General features: G+C 38.6%; 1 protein-coding gene across 1 annotated transcript in view; it reads left to right on the top strand.

The window, feature by feature from the left end:
- The window catches only part of IPO5 (importin 5), a 45,115-nt gene extending 23,646 nt beyond the window's left edge, over nucleotides 1-21,469 (top strand). Inside the window, exons 11-26 of the mRNA XM_054271626.1 lie at nucleotides 1,207-1,331; nucleotides 1,439-1,528; nucleotides 1,619-1,792; nucleotides 2,020-2,238; nucleotides 2,689-2,772; nucleotides 3,485-3,617; nucleotides 3,711-3,832; nucleotides 4,329-4,425; nucleotides 4,899-5,071; nucleotides 5,496-5,607; nucleotides 6,203-6,258; nucleotides 9,360-9,482; nucleotides 10,060-10,279; nucleotides 13,710-13,938; nucleotides 15,382-15,523; nucleotides 18,136-21,469. Of these exons, the coding sequence (XP_054127601.1) occupies nucleotides 1,207-1,331; nucleotides 1,439-1,528; nucleotides 1,619-1,792; nucleotides 2,020-2,238; nucleotides 2,689-2,772; nucleotides 3,485-3,617; nucleotides 3,711-3,832; nucleotides 4,329-4,425; nucleotides 4,899-5,071; nucleotides 5,496-5,607; nucleotides 6,203-6,258; nucleotides 9,360-9,482; nucleotides 10,060-10,279; nucleotides 13,710-13,938; nucleotides 15,382-15,523; nucleotides 18,136-18,222 (2,186 nt within the window). The 3' untranslated portion in view covers nucleotides 18,223-21,469. The remainder of the gene's footprint in view (nucleotides 1-1,206; nucleotides 1,332-1,438; nucleotides 1,529-1,618; nucleotides 1,793-2,019; nucleotides 2,239-2,688; nucleotides 2,773-3,484; nucleotides 3,618-3,710; nucleotides 3,833-4,328; nucleotides 4,426-4,898; nucleotides 5,072-5,495; nucleotides 5,608-6,202; nucleotides 6,259-9,359; nucleotides 9,483-10,059; nucleotides 10,280-13,709; nucleotides 13,939-15,381; nucleotides 15,524-18,135) is intronic.
- The last annotated feature ends 1,077 nt before the right edge of the window (nucleotides 21,470-22,546 follow it).

Here is a 22,546-nt window from a genome sequence, read left to right on the forward strand (position 1 = left end):
TAGATTAAAGTGTTGACAGTACTCTCAGAAGTCAAGCTTTTCCTTCTCCTATCCCCTCTTTCTTACAGTTATTTATTGAAATAATAATTTAAGACTTTGGAGTTGAGATTGGGTGGCCAGATGGTCCGAAGAAGATTGTGTTTCATTTTGTAGATTCATGAATTTCAAGTTTGGAATACATGCTAACAGTAATGCAGTGGGTGTCATGAGGTGTAGGCTTAACTAGAAACATCTAATGAACTGAGATAACACAAAATAAACTGCTGCTTTTCTGTTGTGTCTTATGTCAAGATGATACTTCATTGCAACCTGGTCAGACAGAAGTTTGAGTGTCAGGATTCTACTGCTCTGAACTGTGATGTTCTTCATTGCAGGAATGTAAAAAGTTATTAGCAATAATGAAATATTGCACTATTTTGGGAGATAAGTTCTGTAACATGCCTTTCTCACAGATCATTTGGTAAACCTGTTTATTCCTTTGGTTTTCTCTTCTGTAATCCCAATGATTTCTAGCACAGAGAAAGATTTTTATAAAAAAGAAATAAAAGAAATTAGAGTTTATCACATGTTGCTCGAAAAAAATGAGAGAGGGACAGGCATGGAAGATTAATATCAACAGTACCCACTACTCTGAGAATAAGCTAGTATGACTTGGAGGTGGGGAAAGTTTACATCATAAGTAGAATATTGCTGTTCCTACAGTCTTGAGAAGACTGCTGGAAAGTTTGATACCAATCATTTATTTGTTTTAAATTCAGATACTGTTTGAGTCCTTAGACCTTTTTCTTGAGGAAGATATGGGCTCTTCTGATGATACTACAACAGAAAAAAAAATGGGGGAGAGGGAAATACGAATACTAAAAATACTGTCCTGATGTTTGCCTGGTCTGCTCATTTAATTAAAAATGCAGTTTCCAGGTATTAGTACTATGTATGTACTTGTATCAGCAGTTAAGAATCCTTTTTTCTAGGTCTGGATTTGGCCTGGATTAGACACTCAATTTTTTGTGCATCTCTGGAAGTATGTATGAGGAAAACAGAAGAGTATTTACCAAATCAAGTAGATGCATTAACTTCCCTTCCATCTCCTGTTCTTCACTCTGCCTCCTCCTGTGTCCCCCAGCCCCTGCAAAGATAGGGTGATTCATCTTTGTGGTTCTTGGTAGTTTCCAAAATGAGTAACTCTTCATTTTTACTCTTCTGTAGCTGACTGGAAGTACAGGCATGCTGGCTTGATGGCTCTCTCTGCCATTGGAGAAGGTTGCCACCAACAGATGGAGGGAATTTTAAATGAAATAGTTAATTTCGTTTTGCTATTCCTTCAGGATCCTGTGAGTATTGTTCTAGTAATTATTGCAACATGTTTTCATTTCTGAAAATGAAAGATGACTGCTTGTTATGACTGCTTGTTAACTGCTTGAGGAAAATACTTTTTCAGCATCCCAGAGTAAGATACGCCGCTTGTAACGCTGTTGGACAAATGGCAACGGACTTTGCACCTGGGTTCCAAAAGAAATTTCATGAGAAGGCAAGTAGTGGAGTGGTAGGGGGGAAAAAATGGTAAAATTATGTCCCTTTCAGAAACTTGTTGTCTGAAAAAGGAGTATTTCTTTTTCAGGTGATAGGAGCTCTTCTACAAACCATGGAGGATCAAGGCAGCCAACGTGTTCAAGCCCATGCAGCTGCAGCACTCATCAACTTCACTGAAGATTGTCCCAAGTCACTGCTTATTCCATATTTGGATAATCTAGTGAAGCATCTTCATTCCATTATGGTGATAAAATTGCAAGAGGTATAATACACTGAATAAATTGTTTGATGGAGGGGTAACCTTGTCACATAAGCAGAATAAGTATAGCTGAACTAAGACCTCAGAAATGAGCCAGTACACATATCTGCTGATGCTGGTCTAAACTGACGAGAATTAGCATATGTGCACAAGCAGATTTTCACATTTGGCATGCTTTTAAGTAAAATGTGCGCTTTTAAAATATAACACTTTATTCTCTTCTTTCCAAGTTGATACAGAAAGGCACTAAGCTAGTTCTGGAGCAAGTTGTGACTTCAATTGCATCAGTTGCCGATACAGTGGAAGAGAAGTTTGTTCCCTACTATGATTTATTTATGCCCTCCTTAAAACACATTGTTGAAAATGCTGTTCAGAAGGAATTAAGACTTTTGCGAGGAAAGACTATTGAATGCATCAGTCTAATTGGTCTTGCTGTTGGCAAAGAAAAGGTAAGCTTAGATTTTGTATAATGGTCTAAATACACTTTCTAATGCCTTTATTTTTGTGGTATTAGTACTGAATAAATATAATCACTTGTTAAAAATACAGCTGCATTGTTGCTGATTTCAGTGCTTGTCTTTGTTGCATTTCTGAGATTACTGTGTTGCTGCTTAGGTTCACAAATTTGCAATAGAATATTTTTGTAGCTTAAGTAATTCTTGTCACACTGAAAAATGTTGAAAGCAAGAATTTTTTCTTCCTTTGAGTTGTTTTTTTTTTTTGCCTTAAGAAAAATGACACAGCATCACATTTAGGCAGTGTCAGGGGCAAAATGTATGCAGTTCAAAGGGAACTTAGTTTTGTATGTGGATTCCTGAAAAAGTTAAAGTGAGCATCAAAGTCTCTGAGAAGTAGCATCTTAATTTGCCTTTCTAAACATAGTTGTTTCCTGTATCTAGTTTATGCAGGATGCATCAGATGTTATGCAGCTGTTATTGAAGACACAAACAGACTTCAGTGATCTAGAAGATGATGATCCACAGGTATGTTGAAATTGTGTCTTTACAGCTCATTGGTATTAAAAACATTCCTTGTATACAAGATGTTTCTGCCCCCCTCCCTGGCCTTTCAGGCTAATTGTCCAGCCTGTGTTACCAAACCTGACATTGAGATGGCCCTAGAATCTTTCACAGAAGTGTGGTTAGGAAATGAGACTTCCAGGACCTATATTTGCAGAAGAAATTTGAGCTTGCTGTCACGTTCTTATAAATAGATCAACAAGACTTGTTAAGCAGCTGTTCTAATGAGCAGAGAGCTATTTTAACTTGTATATTTGAAAACAAATACTCCTCTGAAAACATAGTACTGCAACCTTTTTTACTTTTTGCTCTATTTTACCATTTTCAGGAATGTGGCTTGGTAGTATTGTTTAAATCTGGGAAATATTTCAGAAAAAATATTTTTTAGAACAGGCACTTTCAATGTAATCATGAATCTTATACTGTCACATTTTTACATGTATAGCAACTTTGATTGGAGGTGCTGTCAAGGTTTTGCCAGACTTGGGATGTCTTTTGATGATGCATTTTTATGTGGATTGCATATTGGATTACTTCTCTTTGAAATAAGCTTTAGGGACTGCTGACAAATTCTTTTCAAAAGTCCTGTTGTGTCAAGCATTTCCTTGATGCTTTCCTTTTAAGTATGCATTAAAATAAAATGTGGGACATGAAAATTCTGCTTTCTCTCTTCTAGATTTCTTACATGATCTCTGCATGGGCCAGAATGTGTAAAATTCTTGGAAAGGAATTTCAGCAGTACCTTCCTGTTGTCATGGGACCTTTAATGAAGACTGCATCCATTAAACCTGAAGTTGCTCTTTTAGACAGTAGGTTTAAGATGATGTTTTGCTTGAAAAGCATACTGAAATAAATTATTTTGTAGCAGTTTTACATTATGTTTCCTTCCTTCCATATAACAGCACAAGATATGGAGAATATGAGCGATGATGATGGTTGGGAATTTGTAAGCATAGGTGATCAGCAGAGTTTTGGAATTAAAACTGCAGGCCTTGAAGAAAAAGCAACTGCATGCCAAATGCTGGTGAGTAATAAAACAGTTTTGGTGGTCTATGTGTTTCTGGTCAATCAAGTCTGAAGCCAAAATCTGCACCTAAAATATTTTTTGTCTCACGTGAAAGAGTGTTTTGGGTGATACTGCTTAGTTTGGATTACAGCACTTAGTTGTGTGTGGTTTACTTGATTAAAAACAGTTAAATTTTTTTAAATGAATAGATGGTTTTTCTTTGTTAGCAAAACTTAAGGAATTGGAATATGTTAAAAAGTAGTTCCTTTTTGCAAATATTGCTGTTTTGGAATTTGGTTTGAAAAATACATGCATGCCTTAAGAGTGAGAACTCATGCTGCTATCAGGGTTTGTCAAATTACCACAGTTGAGGGAAAGGGAAACGAATTATTACATGTTTTTTAAAATAAGCTAAAAAACCCTTGCACTTTTAACAATCTCCCTCTCACCTTTACATAGTTGAAAATGTAAGTATTATCCCTTAAAAGAGGTATATCTGTTCTCTATTTTTCAGGTTTGCTATGCAAAAGAGCTAAAAGAAGGATTTGTGGAATACACAGAGCAAGTTGTAAAGCTGATGGTTCCATTGTTGAAATTCTATTTCCATGATGATATCCTATTAACAAATACCACTGTGAAAACGGAAACTTAGAATCAAGATTGTGCTTGCTGTTTTCCTAAATGAATTGAAAGTGTTAATGTTAAAATAGTCTGTGACTTTATAGCAGAAATGGTTTCAGAGAATGTTGGTTTACACACTATGTTTTAGGCAATGTATTCCTATTTTTCCCCCTAGTTTGTTTTTTTTTAAATAAGCAATCAGTAGAAAAAGCAATGTTTGTGTAACAAAGCAGAAAAGAACTTGAACAGCTTTTCTGTCATGGCTTGAAACAGGCTTGAAACCACTTGTAAAGAGCAGGTAGTATAATTTTCCTATGTTTTAATTTATATATAATTAAGAAATCAAATGCATGGATTGTAATGAAATGGTTTCAGGTAGAAAACCAAGAACTTCATTATGGTGGTGGGATCTTAAATTCTAAGCACTTTGGTGTTGATTGCTGTATTTCCTTAACAATGGCACGTGTCCGAGTGGCAGCCGCAGAGTCCATGCCCCTCCTGCTTGAGTGTGCCAGGGTTCGTGGGCCCGAGTACCTCACACAGATGTGGCATTTCATGTGTGATGCTCTCATCAAAGCCATTGGGACAGAGCCAGAGTCTGATGTCCTCTCAGAAATAATGCATTCTTTTGCAAAGGTAACATTCTACAGATTTCATGGCGTTACTGTTTGTAGCTTTTTGAAATAAAAAGGGACAGTTTGGTGTTCCTTTAAATGGCTCAAATAAATAAATACAAGGCTTCCTCTACTGGAAATTTGTTGTGACTATAAATGTTGTTACAGCTGATGAAAAAAGTTTTGTTTTGTTTTGGTTTGTTTTTTTTTTCAAGAATAAAACAGTTACCAAATTTTTTTCATTTTAACCATGAGCAACTGAAATTATGGGTATGAAATGTACAGTGGTACTGTGCCTTACTTGTATAATTTGAGCATTGATTACAGTATGACTGTTCTTCTAATATTATTCCTGCATGTATTAATATTCTTTGTGTGCTTAGATTTCATTAAGACTGCTCATGTTAAATTTTAAAGCTGAAAAACTGGTTGTTTTGTTTCACAAGTGCATTGAGGTAATGGGAGATGGATGCCTTAACAACGAACACTTTGAAGAACTTGGAGGAATACTGAAAGAAAAACTAGAAGAGCACTTTAAAAATCAAGAATTAAGACAGGGTAAGTTAACACAAATCCTGTTAACAAGGGATGTGGCTGTTCTTTAAAGCAGAATTTCTAATTATTTCTGAAGACAAAGAAAAAAACTGTTTCAATTTCACTGATTTGTATATTTATGTGAAGTAATTGGACTGTGAACTAACAGAATCCATGAGTTGTATTCGTAAGCTTTTGGAGGATGAAGATGGCATAATTTTCAGCATACTGTAGTTTAATCAAAAGTTAATGGACAGATTTACTTGAAAGACAGTGCACATCTATGGTGTTATCATTTCCCTGGGTTTTTTTCATCTGAAGTCTGCAGTTTTCTCAAAGCAATAGTAGTTTATTGTTTCTAAGCACTTGTCTTTGTGGACAAGCTGGTGTGTTTGTTTCTATTTCATGTGCATTTTTACACATTCCTTAACTGGACTATCCTGTACTTCTTCCTTTTCTGTGGAAGTTTTTTGAAGCTTCTTAAAAATGGAGAATTCCTGTTGCATCTTCAGCTACTGTTTCCTGTTTTCTAAATTTGTTTCTGCATAATTTTTCCCTTTCACAGGCTTCTTACGCACTTATAGAAAGGCAGTGGTTTAATTTTTTTCTTTTAATTTAGTGAAAAGACAAGATGAAGACTATGATGAGCAAGTGGAAGAGTCATTACAAGATGAAGTAAGTTAGTTTGAAGAATTTTTCTGCTCTACAAGCACCAGGATGGAAATATTGCAAAAATAAGCTTTTGACTCATTTAGGGCATAGTGCATCCTTAGAATTATTTCTTCATAGAAGAATCTTGTTACCATTGTCCTTCAAAACAGTAAGAAATGAGTCACACTGCATTTGTGAATTAGAAAATATGAGAGGTTTCCTTGTCTGATATGCTGAAGTAAGAAGTTCAGGATATAGCTTTTTATTTTCTTCATCTGCTCAAACAGTTCTTGGATGACATTAATACTTATACAGATTTCACAGCAGACTACTTAATTACAGAATAAGCTGAGTTGGAAGGGACCCACAATGATCATTGACTCCACTCCTGCCTCATCACAGGGCATCCCAGGAATCACACCATGTGCCTGAGAGCATTGTCCAAATGCTTCTCGAGCTCTGTCAGGCTGGTGCTGTGGCTGCTTCCCCAGGGAGCCCGTTCCAGAGCCCAACCATCCTCAGGGGGAAGAACCTTTTTCTAATACCCAACCAGAACCTTTCCTGACACAACTTAAGGCCATTCCTTTTGGTCCTGTCACTGGTCACCAGAGAGAAGAGATCAGTGCCTGCCCCTTCTCTCGCCCCAGTGAGGAAGTTGTAGACTGCAGTGAGGTCATCCCTTAGGTCTAGCCTTGCTGACTTGCTTTTTCTTTGAGCCTTGCAAGCTGGGTGGCTCTTAATCTTGGGCCTCTATACCTCTGATCCCAAGACATCTGGTGTGTCATGTCAGGAGCCTGTCTCAAAAAGAATAGCCCAAAACCAGAAAAGGACAGCAGGATAAACAGCTGCCATCCATCATGTGTTTGCTTATGAGGGAATACCAAAGTGACTACTTAACTACTTACACACTAGGGTACCAAAGTGAGTTAATAGTTTAAAGTGGAGGTGATTGTAGAAGAGATACAATAATTTTATTAAGTCATTATTAGTATGGAGAGACAGTAATAATGAATGGCTGCTGCTACTTATAACATGAGACAAAGGGTGCTCAGTAAATTTAAGAACTAAGAAATTCTTTTGCTGTACAATGCAGGTATGAAGCTTGATCACATGAGTTTAACTTGGATTCAGACTCCAGAAATCACACCCCTATGTAAATACTGTCTTAAATAACAGTGTGGTTCTTGACTCTCTTTTTAGGCTTTTTAGAATTAGGCCAGCATTCAAGAGGATATATTTTTGTTGCCTCCAAGACCCTTTTATTTCCTCTGTGTCACTCTGTACTTAGAAAAATGCAAGCAGGCAGCAGTTTCAGAAGAGCTGAGTCCCTACTCTGCAACAGAGTTGCAAGGCGTTTTAAAAAACATTCTAATGTTTGCTGCTTGTTCTGTAAAGTCTGGAGAAAGGCTTATCTGCATTACCCTGTGAAAGGAGGTGTGGGATGAGGACATCACTTGCCATATGGACAGAATTAACAAATGAGTTATGTTTGGATATACACCCTTGGTCTCAGAGTATGTTCATGTAGCCCTTACCTCAAGGCAGCAGAAAGAGAAGCACAGAAGTCATGAAAGTTCAAACAGTAGTTTCAGATCCAGCCCTCACTTCAGCAATAACTAAACTGCTGATTTGGTAGGGAGCGGAAGGCGTACAGCAAGCAAGTGTTACACTCTCTTCCTGCATCTGTTATCAGCTGTTGGTCAGCAGGCAGTACCAGGCTAGGTGGACCTTGTGGTGTGCTGGAGCAGTTCTCTACCTCTTAATGTCATTGTGTGCATGTGCCAGGGCTCCTGCTTGAGCTGTGCTTTGATGATGCAGAAATTGGCTCGCTAGGAAGGGTTTAAATATCCAGTTGTGGGAAGCTGCCTGTTGCACAAGAAATATTTACTAGTTTGTCACCAGAAGATGGGAAAGGTGAAGGTCACTAGGGACCAGAAACTAGCTGTACTGTTTTCCCTGCCTGTTAAACTGGTTAAAAGGACCATACTGAGTGCAATAGAAGTTGCTGTAAAAGAAAGTTAAGAGTTTTCCCAGCATAATTATGTCCAGGGAATAATCCTCACCTGTAGATGTAACTTGAATTGATAGCTCTGAGGTAAGGTTCCTTATTTGACCGGTTTGTTATATTAACTGGGCAAGGTGAAAAATTTGAACAAAGGAGGAGAATAATATTTGTTATATTTTTGCCACAATCTTTTATCACAAAGGCAATTATCCATTTCCTTTTCCACAAAAGCTTCTTAGGATATCCGTAGGGTACAGAAGAGGAAAAACGCCTTTTGCCTTCTGTAAAGGGAACCCATTGAAGCAGCAAATTTGCACAAGACAGTTTTGTCTTGATCTGATTTTTCTATCCCTGAAACAAATCTAAGCAACTGAGTTCTAGCAATCAACTTAAGAAGGGTGAAAAGGAGGACTTCTGGAACTAGCAGTGAGTCAGTCTCACTCTGTGCCCAGTACAATCTTTGAACACATCTCCCTGGCAGCAGTGGAAGACAGGGAGGTGATTAGAGACAGCTGATACAGCTTCCAAAATGCAAATCATGCCTGATTAATTTAGTGGATTCTGTGATGGAGTGACTATTGAGGGAGCAACTGATGTCATCTGTCTTGACTTCTGTAAGGCCTTTAAAAGGGTCCCACACAGCATCCTTGTTACTAATATGAGGAGATCTGTATTTGATTATTTCAGCAGATAAGGAATTGATTGAATGGCCATGTTAAAAAAGTTCAATTCAGTGCCTCAGTATCGACATGACAGTAACAAGTGATGTCCCTCAAGATACTGGAACATGTTGCCTAGAGAAGGATGTGGATGTCCCATTCCTGGGAACAATCAGAGCCAGGTTGGATGGAGCTCTGAGCAACCTGCTCTAGTGGGAAGTGTCCCTGTCTGGTGGGATGTGTCCCTAGCCATGGCAGGGGGTTTGGAACTAGATGATTTTTAAGGCACCTTCCAACCCAAACCATTTTGTTTTTCTATCATTCTGCAATTAGACAAAGAATTGAAAATTATTGAACTTTAAAAAAAAGTTTTACCAAAAAAGTCATAACTCAACTTTTTTTGACTTCCACTCCCTTAAAGATTGTTAGTCTTCATGTGAATTGTATCCTTTTCCTTTCAGGATGACAGTGATGTTTATATTTTGACTAAAGTGTCGGATATTTTGCACTCAATATTCAGTAGTTACAAGGAGAAGGTACTGCCATGGTTTGAAAGGTTACTTCCACTAATTGTCAACCTAATTGTAAGTACCTTGTTTTCCTTTAATTTAAACATAATTTTTTTTTTCTGATGGGTTAATATGGCTTCCATGCTGAAGCCTTAGAGAACTTGGTAGACAGAATGTAGCAATTACTGTTTTACAAAATAGAAGGTTTATTCTAGATCAAGGATGAAGTTGTTACCCCATGCTTTCTGAGCAGGGTCGTTGCTGTGCTACTTAAAATCTGTGTCTCAAAGATCCAGGATCACTGATACACACAACTGTTTTCAGAAATTAAATTTCCTTGAGACTGTCCAGTATCTCAAAAATGGATTTCGAGAGCAGGGACAAAAAAGTGTTGCAGGCTCGTGGAGAAAAATTGAGACCGATACATGTAATGGAGCGTGAAACAGAGGTGCAAAGATGGACACCTGGATTTTGTTTTGTTCATGGTATTGCTGGAATATCACTACTGCAAATTACACGGTTTTAGGATTGAATTTCACCCCTGAAGATTTTAACCAAAGTGTTAGACCCGTGTTCCTGTGACTGTTGTTGATGTACTCATTGGCTGTACAAGGATTCAGGGTGTCTGAGCCGTTGGCTGTTTGTGCCGCAGTGTCCCCATCGGCCGTGGCCGGACCGGCAGTGGGGGCTGTGCATCTTTGACGACGTGGTGGAGCACTGCAGCCCCTCGTCCTTCAAGTACGCCGAGTACTTCCTGCGGCCCATGCTGGAGGCGGTGTGCGACAGCAGCCCCGAGGTGCGGCAGGCCGCTGCCTACGGCGTGGGAGTCATCGCGCAGTTCGGCGGCGACAGCTACCGGCCCGTCTGCCCAGGTACTGCGGCTGGGGACAGACCGGAACGGCTCACCTGCGGGTGTGCAGGGCAACAGAGTGCTGCTCTTACCTGTGTCACAGACTGGTGATGGATTGAGTGATAAACCACCTCACTTCCTCAGGCTTTTATTGTGGCTCTGCTTAGTGGCATTCCTGTTGCAGCACTGACTGCTTGGCAAACTTGATTTACATATTCTTTTTTAAAATATGATCTGGCATGCAAATGTTAATTTCATAAAAACCATCTTTTTGATACACAGCTGTCTCATAGGTGCTTTCTAGTAATATTTATTGGAATAATAATCCCAATATTACCAGTTAGATTGTGCCTGGGCCAGTCTGATCCTTGCTGCTAGGCCAAAGGCAGCAACTGTGGTGTATCACCCCAGAGATACCTTTGGCTTGCTGGAGATTGCAGCTGGGCACTGAACAAGTCCAGGCTTGTCAGGAACTCCGTTTACCTCAGGAGGAAGGCTTCAGGCTATGGTGAAGAGAAAAGGAGATGGATTCTGCTGGAGGGTTTATATCCAGAGGTTTATTCCATGGTTACAGAGGTCTGAATGTAGGCAACTGCTCCAACAGAATACCGAGCATATGGTCTGATTCACCTTTTAAGCTCAGGGACAGGGGGAGGGGGGGGGACAGATGAGCACCAACCAGGTGAAAGGGGCAGAGTCTCAAGGGACGAGGGACACCTAGACCGGCCAATGACCCCTGGGCCTGAGGGGCATCCTTTGAACTTGACCAACCACACCACGCCTTGCTGGAATGTTAAGCCTGATTGACAGGACTCACTCAGCAAGGGGGCGAGGGGGAAGAGGTACAGGCACACCTGGGAGGTGACCTGGAAGTCTAAAATGGGACATTACAGCACACCGCAACAAATATTGATGTGGTTACATATTAATGCAAAAGCCTTTGGATGTCTGGAAAAACTACACAAGAGACATATATTAAGGAATAGCCTAGAATATGACTTGTGTGGCTCTCTGCTTTCTGATTATATAAAAAGGAACCTGATTTCTGTAAAGTAAGAAGTGAAATGAGTGTGAGAGTACTTATCAGCAACATCTTGTCTGCTGTCTTTCTGAATGTTTCAAATTTTTTGAAACTTCAAATTCATCTTAAATTTAAAGAAATTATTGCCTGCTTGCACTCTTCTTGCCAGTCACCAAAGTTAATTTTGCACACTAAGTAGCACCCCTTATTAAAGGCTTTTTTTTCCTTTTTTCTTAATAAAATATATATAGTATGTATAATACATACTTAGATGATACAGTATATCATCTAAGTATGTATTTAAAATATGTATTTTGCATGAATATTATATAAAAGCTGAATTAAGAAAATAAGAATCATCTGATAGGGATTGACATAAGTCTTGCCTACATCAATCAGGGTTGTAATTTTCATTGTTAATGTAACTGTTACATGATAACAATCAGGATAAGGTGTCTTTTTAAAAAGAAAAGGAAAAGCAGTGTGGGATGCTTTGGAATGAATCATTAAAAGCATGAAAAATTACAATTGTCTAGACAGTTCTGATTTTGAAATTTTTTGAGCTTTTTAGCATCTGTTGAAGTCTAATTTTATTTTTCTCTAATTACACTTTATCTTACCCCACTTAAACTTTGTAAAATCTTTGATGCTTCTCTTTGTACTTGGGCAAATAATTCTTGATTATGCCCAGACACCTGGCTTCTCCTTAAGTTGAATTTTGGATAAAATAAACTTTTACCTTTACAGTATACAGTTTATTAGCAGACACCTCAAAATTATTCTAAATCCTTTTGTGCATACATGAAAGAACTTTCTGATTTATTTTAATAGATGAAGATCTGCTGTGATTAGAAACAAATCCATGTCATGAGACATTATCTACCCCAGAGGTTTTGCTGTATCTCTGAAAGACATCATGTCTGTGGGCTTTTATTTGTAACTTATTTTCTTTACTGGGTGATTTACAGCACTGGCATATTGTTCTTTTGCAAGTTTGAAGAGTTGTTAAATACTCTTCAGAAAAAGCAGAGGTATTGATATAAGCATTTTTGGCAGTCAGTTAAAAATGTCCGGGAATATAGCAAGAACTTGTAAATGGCATGTGAGTTACCTGATGAAACAAACATCGCAAAAACCAGATTTTGTAAAGGGCAGAGAAATAGGATGGAAGGGAACTACAGCAAAACAAGTCACTTGCTCAGCTGGGGTACAAGGTTACAATTGATGCAACTGGCAAGGTTGCTTCTGTTATGTTGGTGGAAGAATATAATTAGCTGTTCTCTGTGAAAATTGTATCAATCAACTGCATGGATTTCTTCCTAATTCACATCAGTGGCCTCAAAACTGGGTGGTGCCAGATGTCAGAGCAGTCAGTCCTTGGAGAAAAGCTTAACATTGTACAAGATGGGTCTTCCATTGTCAAAAGGCTTTTTTAAGGTTTGTCTAACACAGTATCTATGTGAGAATGCATCTGTTTTATAGACAAGATGAAAACTTGTCTGATAGGCTGTAGGGAGAAAATTATGCTGATTCATTTTGATGCCCTCCTAATTTTACAGTTGCAAGGACACAATACCTACAGAGTCATTCATTAGTATTAGTGAGTGGGATACAGATGAGATGAGATTTAGCTTCAGCAACCATGAAAACCTGAGGTATAAAATGCAGGCTCAGTTGTCCTGGACATTGTAGACCTCTCTGAAACAAACTCTGCTGTGGAGAATAGCCCAGCATCATTGTCCTGCATTCAGTATAAATAAGCTAGCAGGTCTGATGTTTCTGTAGTTCTGTAATGTTTAACAGCTTTTCCATAGCTGCTAATTCTTCAAAAATCTAATGCAGTGGACTTAATATAGAAAGTGGATTGTGCATTCTTTAACTGCAAAGCTTCTACTTACTCATCAAAATTCAGAAGTGAGAGATCTTACTCTTCCTCAGTAATTAGAGTTATTTTGAAGTGTGCTTTCTGTACAATTCCACAACCTGCCTACTGTGCTGATAAAGAATTTCACAGCTTTAGTATTTTATTTTTAGCAGAAGAACACAAGGACAATTGTTTCTGCTTGCATGTAGTGTGCTTGGAAGCCTGCATGGACACTAGTAGCTAAAAATGTGACATTAATGTTCATTTAGAAGGGTGTGTGTGGTTACCCACATGACTGTTTAAAAATATATAATTGCTGTTAACCTAGGAAAAAAACTGGCATATTTCTTCCATTGAAAGATTTCCTTGATTTTTATGATCCTAACTATGCCAAGTTGATTCAGTAATAGGTGAGATTATTCCTATGACCTTTACCTAGGGCACCTTTTAGTGGTGGGTGGTGTGTATGTGTACATCCATACATATTTTTATATACAGATGTGTAATAATAATAAAGTATAGCTTGATTGTGCAGTTAAACTTTATTCTTGTGTTTTTAACAATTAGAGGCACTTCCATTGCTGGTGAGAGTCATTCAGTCACCAGATGCCAAAGCCAAAGAGAATGTGAATGCAACAGAAAACTGCATTTCAGCAATAGGAAAAATAATGAAGTTCAAGCCTGACTGTATAAATGTTGAAGAAGTCCTTCCACACTGGTTATCATGGCTTCCACTTCATGAAGACAAAGAAGAAGCTGTTCATACTTTCAATTATCTGTGTGACTTACTTGAGAGGTAAGGCAAAGTCTTCACACTAATGCAGAAAGTAAGCATGTTTGCATTCTCTTTCCTTGCCCTCTTTTTCCAAAACTGAGAAACTGTGAGGTTAATCTACATGTGGTTTAGAGAAGATAATTAGAAATGTCAGAACTGAGCCTTCCCTGATGTTATTGCTGCTTTTTTAAACAGTTCCTGTTCTTGTACTAAATAGTATCTGTACAGCTGGAAAAAAAAATCCTGGCTGCTTTATATATCCATAATGACAAAGGATCTGCAGAAAACTTTTACAGAAAATTTCAGGAAAACTTTTTGATACTCTGCTTACATATCAGGACCAGTAACTGATCAGGTTTTTGCACCCTTTTGCTTTCCAACAAAGTGAAGTATAAAGCAGAGAAATAATGTGGAAAAATTCATTGTACAGTTCTGTCTCCCTTAATAATTATTTCAGCTATCATAGAAAGCATCTTATCCCACAATTTATTCTTTGGGTTTGTGCTCCCTCCTGCAGGTAAAATGAAAGAAAAAAGTAAACAGTTATTCTAGTGTGATGCATTTCATAAATGAGTGAAAAAATGTAGCCTCTGAGGTGTTATGTAGTAAGCACATTCTGGCTGGCACTGTATTACATCTTAGGAGAAAAATATAAGGGAAATAACTTAGATTTCTTACAGTCTTTTGTATTTTGTGAATAGCTTGTATCTCTGGGTGCTTTATTAAGGCAAAGTCTCAAAATTGCAATTTAGGTCCCTAGATTGATTATAGAGCAGTGAGATACAGATGAGACACCATAACAATGCTGCCAGGTGCATGTGAACAGGAACATAGAAACTGGGAATTGCAGTAGCAGCTCACTTCTGTACCCACGTCTCAGCCTGGCTACCTGCTTCTCTGGAGCTCTGCCAGTCCTACATTCACAGCCTCTGCATTCCAGCAATGGTAGGTGGCAGGGCTGCAAGTAGATCATGTGTCCCACACAGATTCCTGATTGCTAATACTCCTCCACTCCAGCATTTGGCTGGGAAAGAGGGAGCAGAACTGCTTGCTTGCTGTGTCATGGAGAGAGCTGGCAGAGAGCTGAAGTTACCGACGCTCCTGACGCCAGTAACACAACGTCCTGGGAGGCACAGAGAGAGGAACAAGTCCTTTTAGGCAGGGTATTTCTGTCACACTGTTTACAGTTCCATCTGCATGGAACTCAGCCATTCTGCAAAGTTCAGAACTTCTTCCTGATAAAGTTTAGGCTGTGTAAAGAATCAGCTGGTTAAATATTAACAGAAGGGGGAACACGCTGTCAGCAGGCAACAAAGCTGTGCATACTTATTCAGCTGTGTGAAACTTAAACCTAAATAAGCAGCTTCAGAATAAGATCATTCAAAATCACTTCACTTATGTGTAAAGTGTTTACATTGTTTTTGGATAACCATTAATTCCTTTGCAAAATGTCTTTTGTAACAGCAATAACCCAATTGTCCTGGGTCCCAACAATTCCAACCTTCCCAGAATACTGGGGATAATTGCGGATGGTGAAATCCACGAAGCTATCAAACACGAAGATCCGTGCACCAAGCGGCTGGCTAACGTTGTCCGCCAAGTGCAGGTAAATAAGTGCTTGCTTAAGGAGAAAGGGAGCATTTAGAGTCTGCTTGCAGAAGGAGCTAAACTGTTCAACCAGTTTTGAGAGCCTTATCTCCTTAGAGAATAAGGGTTCAACCAGTGATCTTGGAGATCCTTTGATGTTCCTTGAATGATTCATGATAAAACTTGGTGACATTTGCACTTGACTAAAATAACTGTAACTAACTTTCCTGCAGTGAGATGGTTAATATGTGAGCCAGTATTAGTTTTTGTGGGGTTTTTTTTCTGGGTCAGAAATTAGAATCTGGAGAGAAATCTGCATGTCCTTTTATCAGTGAACTGTACTACAGGATTTGGTCCAAGATGTGATTCTTGTGAGGGCCACCAGCACCTTGTGGTGACTTTCTAGTACAGCAGCAGTTTGGGATCTTTGTTAGATAACAAGTGCAAACCACAAGTTATTTTACTACTGCCCTTTTCAGTCCTGTGCAAATATAGGTGGCTGCTTGATGTTTTCCCTGCCTTTGGGGAGCTGCTGTAAGGTTCACATCCTTTATGCCATAATGAGTCACTTAAGGATGATGGGAATGTCCAGGAACTTAAACAGTGCTTCTCTAGGGTGCTATAAGTGATAGTGCTCATAGTGCAGATCTGCTCCAGGGCCAAATGTTGTTGGGTGGATGTAGTACTAATGAGAGAAAGGTGCCTGGCAAGCATCTTGCTCATAAAAAAGCATGGAGGGTTTTATGCAGCTGATCTTCAATTATTATCTTTCTACCTGACCTGCTTTGGCAAAATTCAGGTTCAAGAATTTTAGAAACACTTGAGATTGAAACTGATTCACCTGTATGAGTGTGTCAGCCTGAGAGATCCATTCCGTCTGGTAGGAAAAGTTGTTAAAATTCTGGAGGCATAAAGAGAAGGAAATTGAGCAAGTTTCAGAGTGAAGGTAGTGTAAGTGACTGCTCTAAATTCTGCCTGACAGATACAAATCCTTGCTGTTAGTACTCAAAGTCTAGGAATGCACCTTTGTATTAGGGTTTAGCTAATGCATTTGTTCACTTTACCTCAAATCATCAAGGTTTTTTTTTTTTTAACACTACAGTGGCACATACATGTATAGATTAGTTGTTTACAACAATGTCTGGTTCTGGCCAGGATTGATAGAAACTTTAATGTGAGATAAGACCTTCAGCATTGGCTGAATGATTTACCTTTGGACTGAGGAGAAAAACATAATTTTTAAAGTCACGTCTTGTAAAAAATACAATTTTAGCACAGTGTTACCAATCCTATTTCTCTTCATACATGGTATTTTAACTTTAGTAAAGCTGTAAGAATTTTATACTCTTACTAACTGTAAGAGTCTTATACTATGATAGGAATTTTCAAGGTTGTGGAGTTGCTAACAAGCTCCTACTTCCCAGATTCCAGGATAATTTTTTTAATTATCTCAGTAAACTGTTTCACTGCCAGTGTCTAACATGATCAAAATAGTCATTATTGGAATTGAGTATAAACTTCTTTGCTTAGGTATTGTCAGGCCAGAAATATTTCAGCATAAAGTATCAATTTAAATATGCATCAGAAATGCTGGAAGAGTGCATTTAATTCTACAATATTTCATCATCCATTAAGAGTCTAAAATGCCTAATGTTATTTAAAACTAAACCCACAAATTTACATTTGAGAGCATTTATTTTTTTTTTTAATACATTTTTATTTTTTTAATCCATTTTTATTTTTTTAACTTTAAATTTTGAGAAAAGTGCATTATAATAGAGCTGAATGTAAAATATAACAAATATAAATTAAACATTTTTTTTTAATTTTACTTAAATTATACAGTTATTGCAAAAGCCAATCTAAAGACCTAAAGTCAGTCACCTGGAATTTTTTTCCCTGTCATTATCCTAAAGAAAGCAGGGTGCCAATTGCTTCCAGCTTCTGTTGATAAGCTAATAACTATTTTTTCCTCAATCTTGATTAATATTCAGCACTTTCTGGTGCCATTAGAACAGACCTTACTGATGGTGACTTTAACAGCTAATGTCTCAGCTGAGGGCTGTGCTAGCACAGATGAAGGGTTTACATTTACCCAGACAGATGCTGTGCAGGTCTCTCTGGGAAGTAATTGACCTTTCCTTTCACTGCAGAGCCACGCCCTATGTTGGCAGCAGAATTTTGCACACCCTCATGTAGCACATCGTGCTGTAATCCCAGAGCTCACCTGGAAGCTCTGAGTGTGTTACTGCTGCACCAGTGCCCAAAACACTCATGTGGAAGAAGCATGATTCAGTTTTGCCTGAACATTGGTCTTTTAACTTCATTGCAAAACCATCAAATGCTTTAGCTGTGGTTGACACAGACATGAGTGCCATTTGTTAACCCACACAGTTGTTACAGGGAGTTCCCAGGAGTCCCAAATCAATTACTCTGCTGCTGTTCAGCCTTTTGGAGCATCTCAAGGTGAACCTGTGTAGCCCTGTGTACCCCTGAAGATTTCAGTCTCTTTGGCATGTGTATTACAGGACTAAGCTGAGTGAATGTTGAGCTTTGTAAACATAGCAAAGTTTGGGATGTGCCTTGGACACTTTCAGCCTGCATAAAGACACCTTCTCATTTTTTTTCTAGACATCCGGAGGACTGTGGACAGAATGCATATCACAGCTCAATGCAGATCAACAGGCAGCCATACAGGAGCTCCTGAACTCTGCTTGAAGGGCCTTAATTATCATCTGCAAGAAAACTAACTCCAAATAAACGTTTACCCTATTGTTTAGGTTTCTTTTGTTTCTTTTCTGAGTAAAACCAGAACTGTAGTGCGTGTAGGCCATTCTTCTGCAACCTCTGGGCAGTGGCAGCAGGAAGAAGCATTCTTTCAGAACGGTGTTTAAATCGGTTTCTATCCCACAACATGAAAGAAGTTTCCTGTAAACCCTACAATAGCACTGAAGAGTATTTTTCTAATGGTGTCAGCCATCCATACGATGGTGAAAGGGAAACAAGTTGAATTTTCTCATTAGACATAAGACCTTCAGCAGTAGATGTACATTATAACAGATAAACGTTTCTCTACATCTAGTGTTAATTGTATGAATTGGAGTGTGAGTCTTTGTAGGGTAGGAAGTGTCCTTCTGCCCAACAAGGTAGTAGATCAAAAAGATGAAAAACTGAAGACAAACATCGAGCATGAAGACCTCATTGATCGCACTTTTGATTCCCAAAAACAACTTGTACAGTGACTCAATGAGGAAAGCTGTTCAGCTTCCAGCCCTTGAATGTGAAGTCTCTTTGGCATGTCTGACAGTCTCTCATTCACTCCTCAATAAATGACATTGAAACACAAGAAGCTTGTGTAGAAGTTCAGTGATGTGTGGTTCTTTTAATTTTCTCTTGTGAAAAGATGAAAATAACAAACTATACAAGTCACGATTTTATATATGAAACTTTGTATATTGTTGCCTATTACAGATTTTATGCTTTTTTGTTTCTTGACTTTTTAACAAATTTTTCACCTGAGTCTGTAGAATGGAAACTTAATGGCATTCCTGGTGTGACAGTATATATACATATCTTGACTTTAAAATGGTTTTCATGTTCAGATGCAGTTGCATTTCTTAACTTATAAAATGTAGTGTTGTACCAGCTGCAAATGTACAACGTGATCTGGTAGGCAGCAAACCTGTTGTAGTAGCCTGTGTTCCGTTTAAAGCAATCATGCAGTTGACAGCCTGACCTGAAAGAATCAAAAAAACCTTCTCAGATCTTTTCTGGTACGTCAAGAGCAATACATCATCTACCAGCAAACATAGGCATAGATTACCTGATTTCTAACAAAGATGAGTGAGGTTTTCCCACTCTGTTACTTCAAAGCTATTAATATATGCATTGATCTTTAAAAACTTAAGTTCTTACTGAAGTGTTCTTCAAGTAGATCTCAATTGTCTCTTGAAACAGATCTTTTCACAAAGAGAGTGTAAGTTTTCTTCCTTTATAATAAGAAAAGGTAGAACTTTACATGTAATAAATGCCTCTCATATTAAAGAATAAACTTAGTTTTGCCTTTGAAAGTGTTTCAGAAAAGAAGATAAAGAATGAGGTGTACCAAAACCAGCCCAGAACTATTATACCCAGAGGTTTGTGAGACAAACTGCCTTAACCATAGAACTTGACAATGTAGTTTGTTTAGAGGCAGCTGAAATAGTGCAACAAAGTGCTGTTCCAGTTTTCATTTTGTTCAGTATTGGTAATCTCTTATTTACAGAAATTCAAGCATTCATGCATCTGGAAGATGAATGCTTAATACTGGATACCAGTGCTGTGAGAGAACTAGTAAGTCATGTCAGTTATCTCAAGCACTGGTCCTAACAATAACGGTTTTGCTATACTCTATCATATTTCTTCTTTGTGGGGTTTGTTTTTTAGGTATTTGTTATTTCAATTTCCCCTCAGTCTAAAACATGTAAATTTTGCCCTGCAGCAAACTTTTTGTACTTTTTCTCAGATCTTCAAGCTTAGATTTTTTTCCCCTTTCTTTGGACTGTGTGGTGAGAATCGTAGCACATTTGGCATTTCCCAGAAACAGTGTCAGCTTTGGCTCTCTGTAACATAAGCAGCATTTGAATTGCTCTCCTAATGGACCAGCTGTAATCCTCTTGCCTTCCTTTTACTCAAAGTAACTGAGAACAAATAGAACCAGGGGATGGGGCTGCTCTGTGTGCTAGAGCCAGCACAGAGCATCTTTGTGCAGTTGCTTTTACCCTGTTAATCATTTGATCAAAGCAAAGGGCACCGAATGAATCGCTGTCAGCCTGACAGGTAGGTTGGTTCTGGATCCTACCTGGAGATCTCTTCTTGCCTGTCCCCACTGAACTTGTCAGGGTTAATCCAAAAGCTTCTGTGGCATTTTCTCAATTTTCTCAAGCTTTAAATAATGCTTCCTTTCCATATTTAAAAGCTGTCTGGATCACTTAAATTGGCTTTTCTGGTTCCTTAATATGGAATTTTTAAGCAGTCAACTGTTCCTGTTGTTCATTGCACTTAAGTACTGTTGCCCAAAGAAAGTATAGTAGCAGAACAGTAGCTTTAACTGCAGCTATCTATTTTAAAAATAGAGTGGCATCTTTATGAAGGAACCAAAGTAATCTTAAACTCTTGTACTGATACGGGAAAGGTAGTTTTGATTCAACCATTTTTCCTGGATATAACTCCAATCTTTTTTTAACAAACTGCTCAGCTGTTGCATGGGGTTGAGAGATGTACCTAGTGTGGCGTGAAGAGCACTGCAAACAATAGCAGTGTTTCACTCTGCCTGAACAAAGAGGTACCAAATCCACCCTAGACATCCACACAAAAGTGCTCCAAGTTACACTCAGAAACAAAAGCACAACTAGAGAACACCATGCAGGTGTTCCAGGACTGGAGTTCCATTAGCCTGTTTAATAAGCACATGAGAGTAACTAGCATTCATGAGCACTGCTTTCAAAAGTAGCTCATCTCCCTGAATGTGGGTGAGTTTCCATCTAAACCCTCACCCGTTCTTACTGTTCTGAAGGTGAAGCTACTTGCTTTGTGTTTGCAGTTCTAGGTTGGTCATGACAGATAATAATGCAGATAAATGTCAAGTCTCCTTTACCTGGCTTGGTCTAAAAGATCCCCCAGAGAATCTGTGCCAAATCTATGTAAGAAAGTGACTTGTAGCCTTCATGCTTACAACATGGGGTTTGTGTACTGCTGAGGTATTCTGTCATTGCTTTTTTCCCTGCAGAGATTTCAAAGTGTTGCTGAGTGCAAGGGCTGGCATTCCCCAGCATAGAACAGTTGTTGTTATGCCAAATGTTGTCTGTTCTCTACACATCTAGATCTGTCAGTCTCATGTATGAAGTACATGCATGAGAGTAAGACGTGTTGCACAGTTGGAATTTTTGATGAAATAAAGAATTAAGGAAGGTGAATTTCCTATTGACTCTGTGTATGCTTGTCTGTATTGGCTATGCAGCTGTCTCAGGCTCTTGAACTGGAGCTTTGTTTTCCCTTAGTGGTATCTGTAGGGGTGCACACGTACACTGAGTCTTCAAAATACAATAGGGTGCTATTAAAAGTAATACAAAAGTCAAGTACTTGACACCATGTGTTTTTACAGCTTTGAAATATTTTTTGGACATCTTTATGGAGGAGCCTTATCCTTTGCTATTCAATCATTTGGTTTGCTTTTCCTTTGCTAACTTAGAAAATGCTACTTCCTTTTATGGGGCTCAATGGTACCTTAAATTCTAAGAAATGTATTTGTTGTCTTCCAAGAAGCAATGAACAGGATCTAAGTGTCTGTCTAGTACAGGTCCTTTCCCCTGTTGGTTATCAGGAAGATGTTTATGTTGCTTCAAGGAAGAACATCTCTCAGGACAGCTTAACTTCTGTTGAGATGTAGGGGTATGGGCTCAATATTGAATAGCAGTAATGGGATTTGTTCAGGAAAAGGCTTCTATAGCATCTTCTCTAAAGCAAAAGAGAAATGAGGAATGGAGGCATACTCAGAAATGAAAGCTGTGTTTCCTGTCTTTGAATACTAAATGCTAACCTCAGCCACGGTACAGTTATTCCAGTTGAAATCTGGGTTTGTCTCTTGAGTTTTCAACCACTTTTGTGTATCAGAGTATTTGCTTTTCAAAGGTAATATCTTGTTCCTCACAGCCCATGAGGCCTGAATGTTTGGTCTTTACATTTGTCACAAGTTCACAGATTTTGCTCACTGAATTAAATCTAATCTTTTTAATTAACTGGTAGAGAAGCCACATCACCTCTCAGCTCTTCTGAGCCTATTTAGGAAATCAGCATGGGAGTGGCAGCCTGGGATATCTCCTCCTGATGAGCAAACAAAGGATGCTCTGCAATTGCTCGCTGCCACGGAGTGATTCCAGACCCATGTTCCTAAACCCAGATCAGCCACCCTTCCAGGTAACCCCCCTCCCAGTTTATACACTGTGGGCATGGCATTCTGTGGTGTGGAATATCCCTTTGGTTAGTTTGGGTCACCTGTCCCAGA

This window comes from Melozone crissalis, unplaced genomic scaffold (assembly GCF_028551555.1).
Source record: "Melozone crissalis strain CALT ecotype California unplaced genomic scaffold, PUWL_Pcris_2 ptg000013l_1, whole genome shotgun sequence".
Lineage (NCBI taxonomy): Eukaryota > Metazoa > Chordata > Aves > Passeriformes > Passerellidae > Melozone > Melozone crissalis.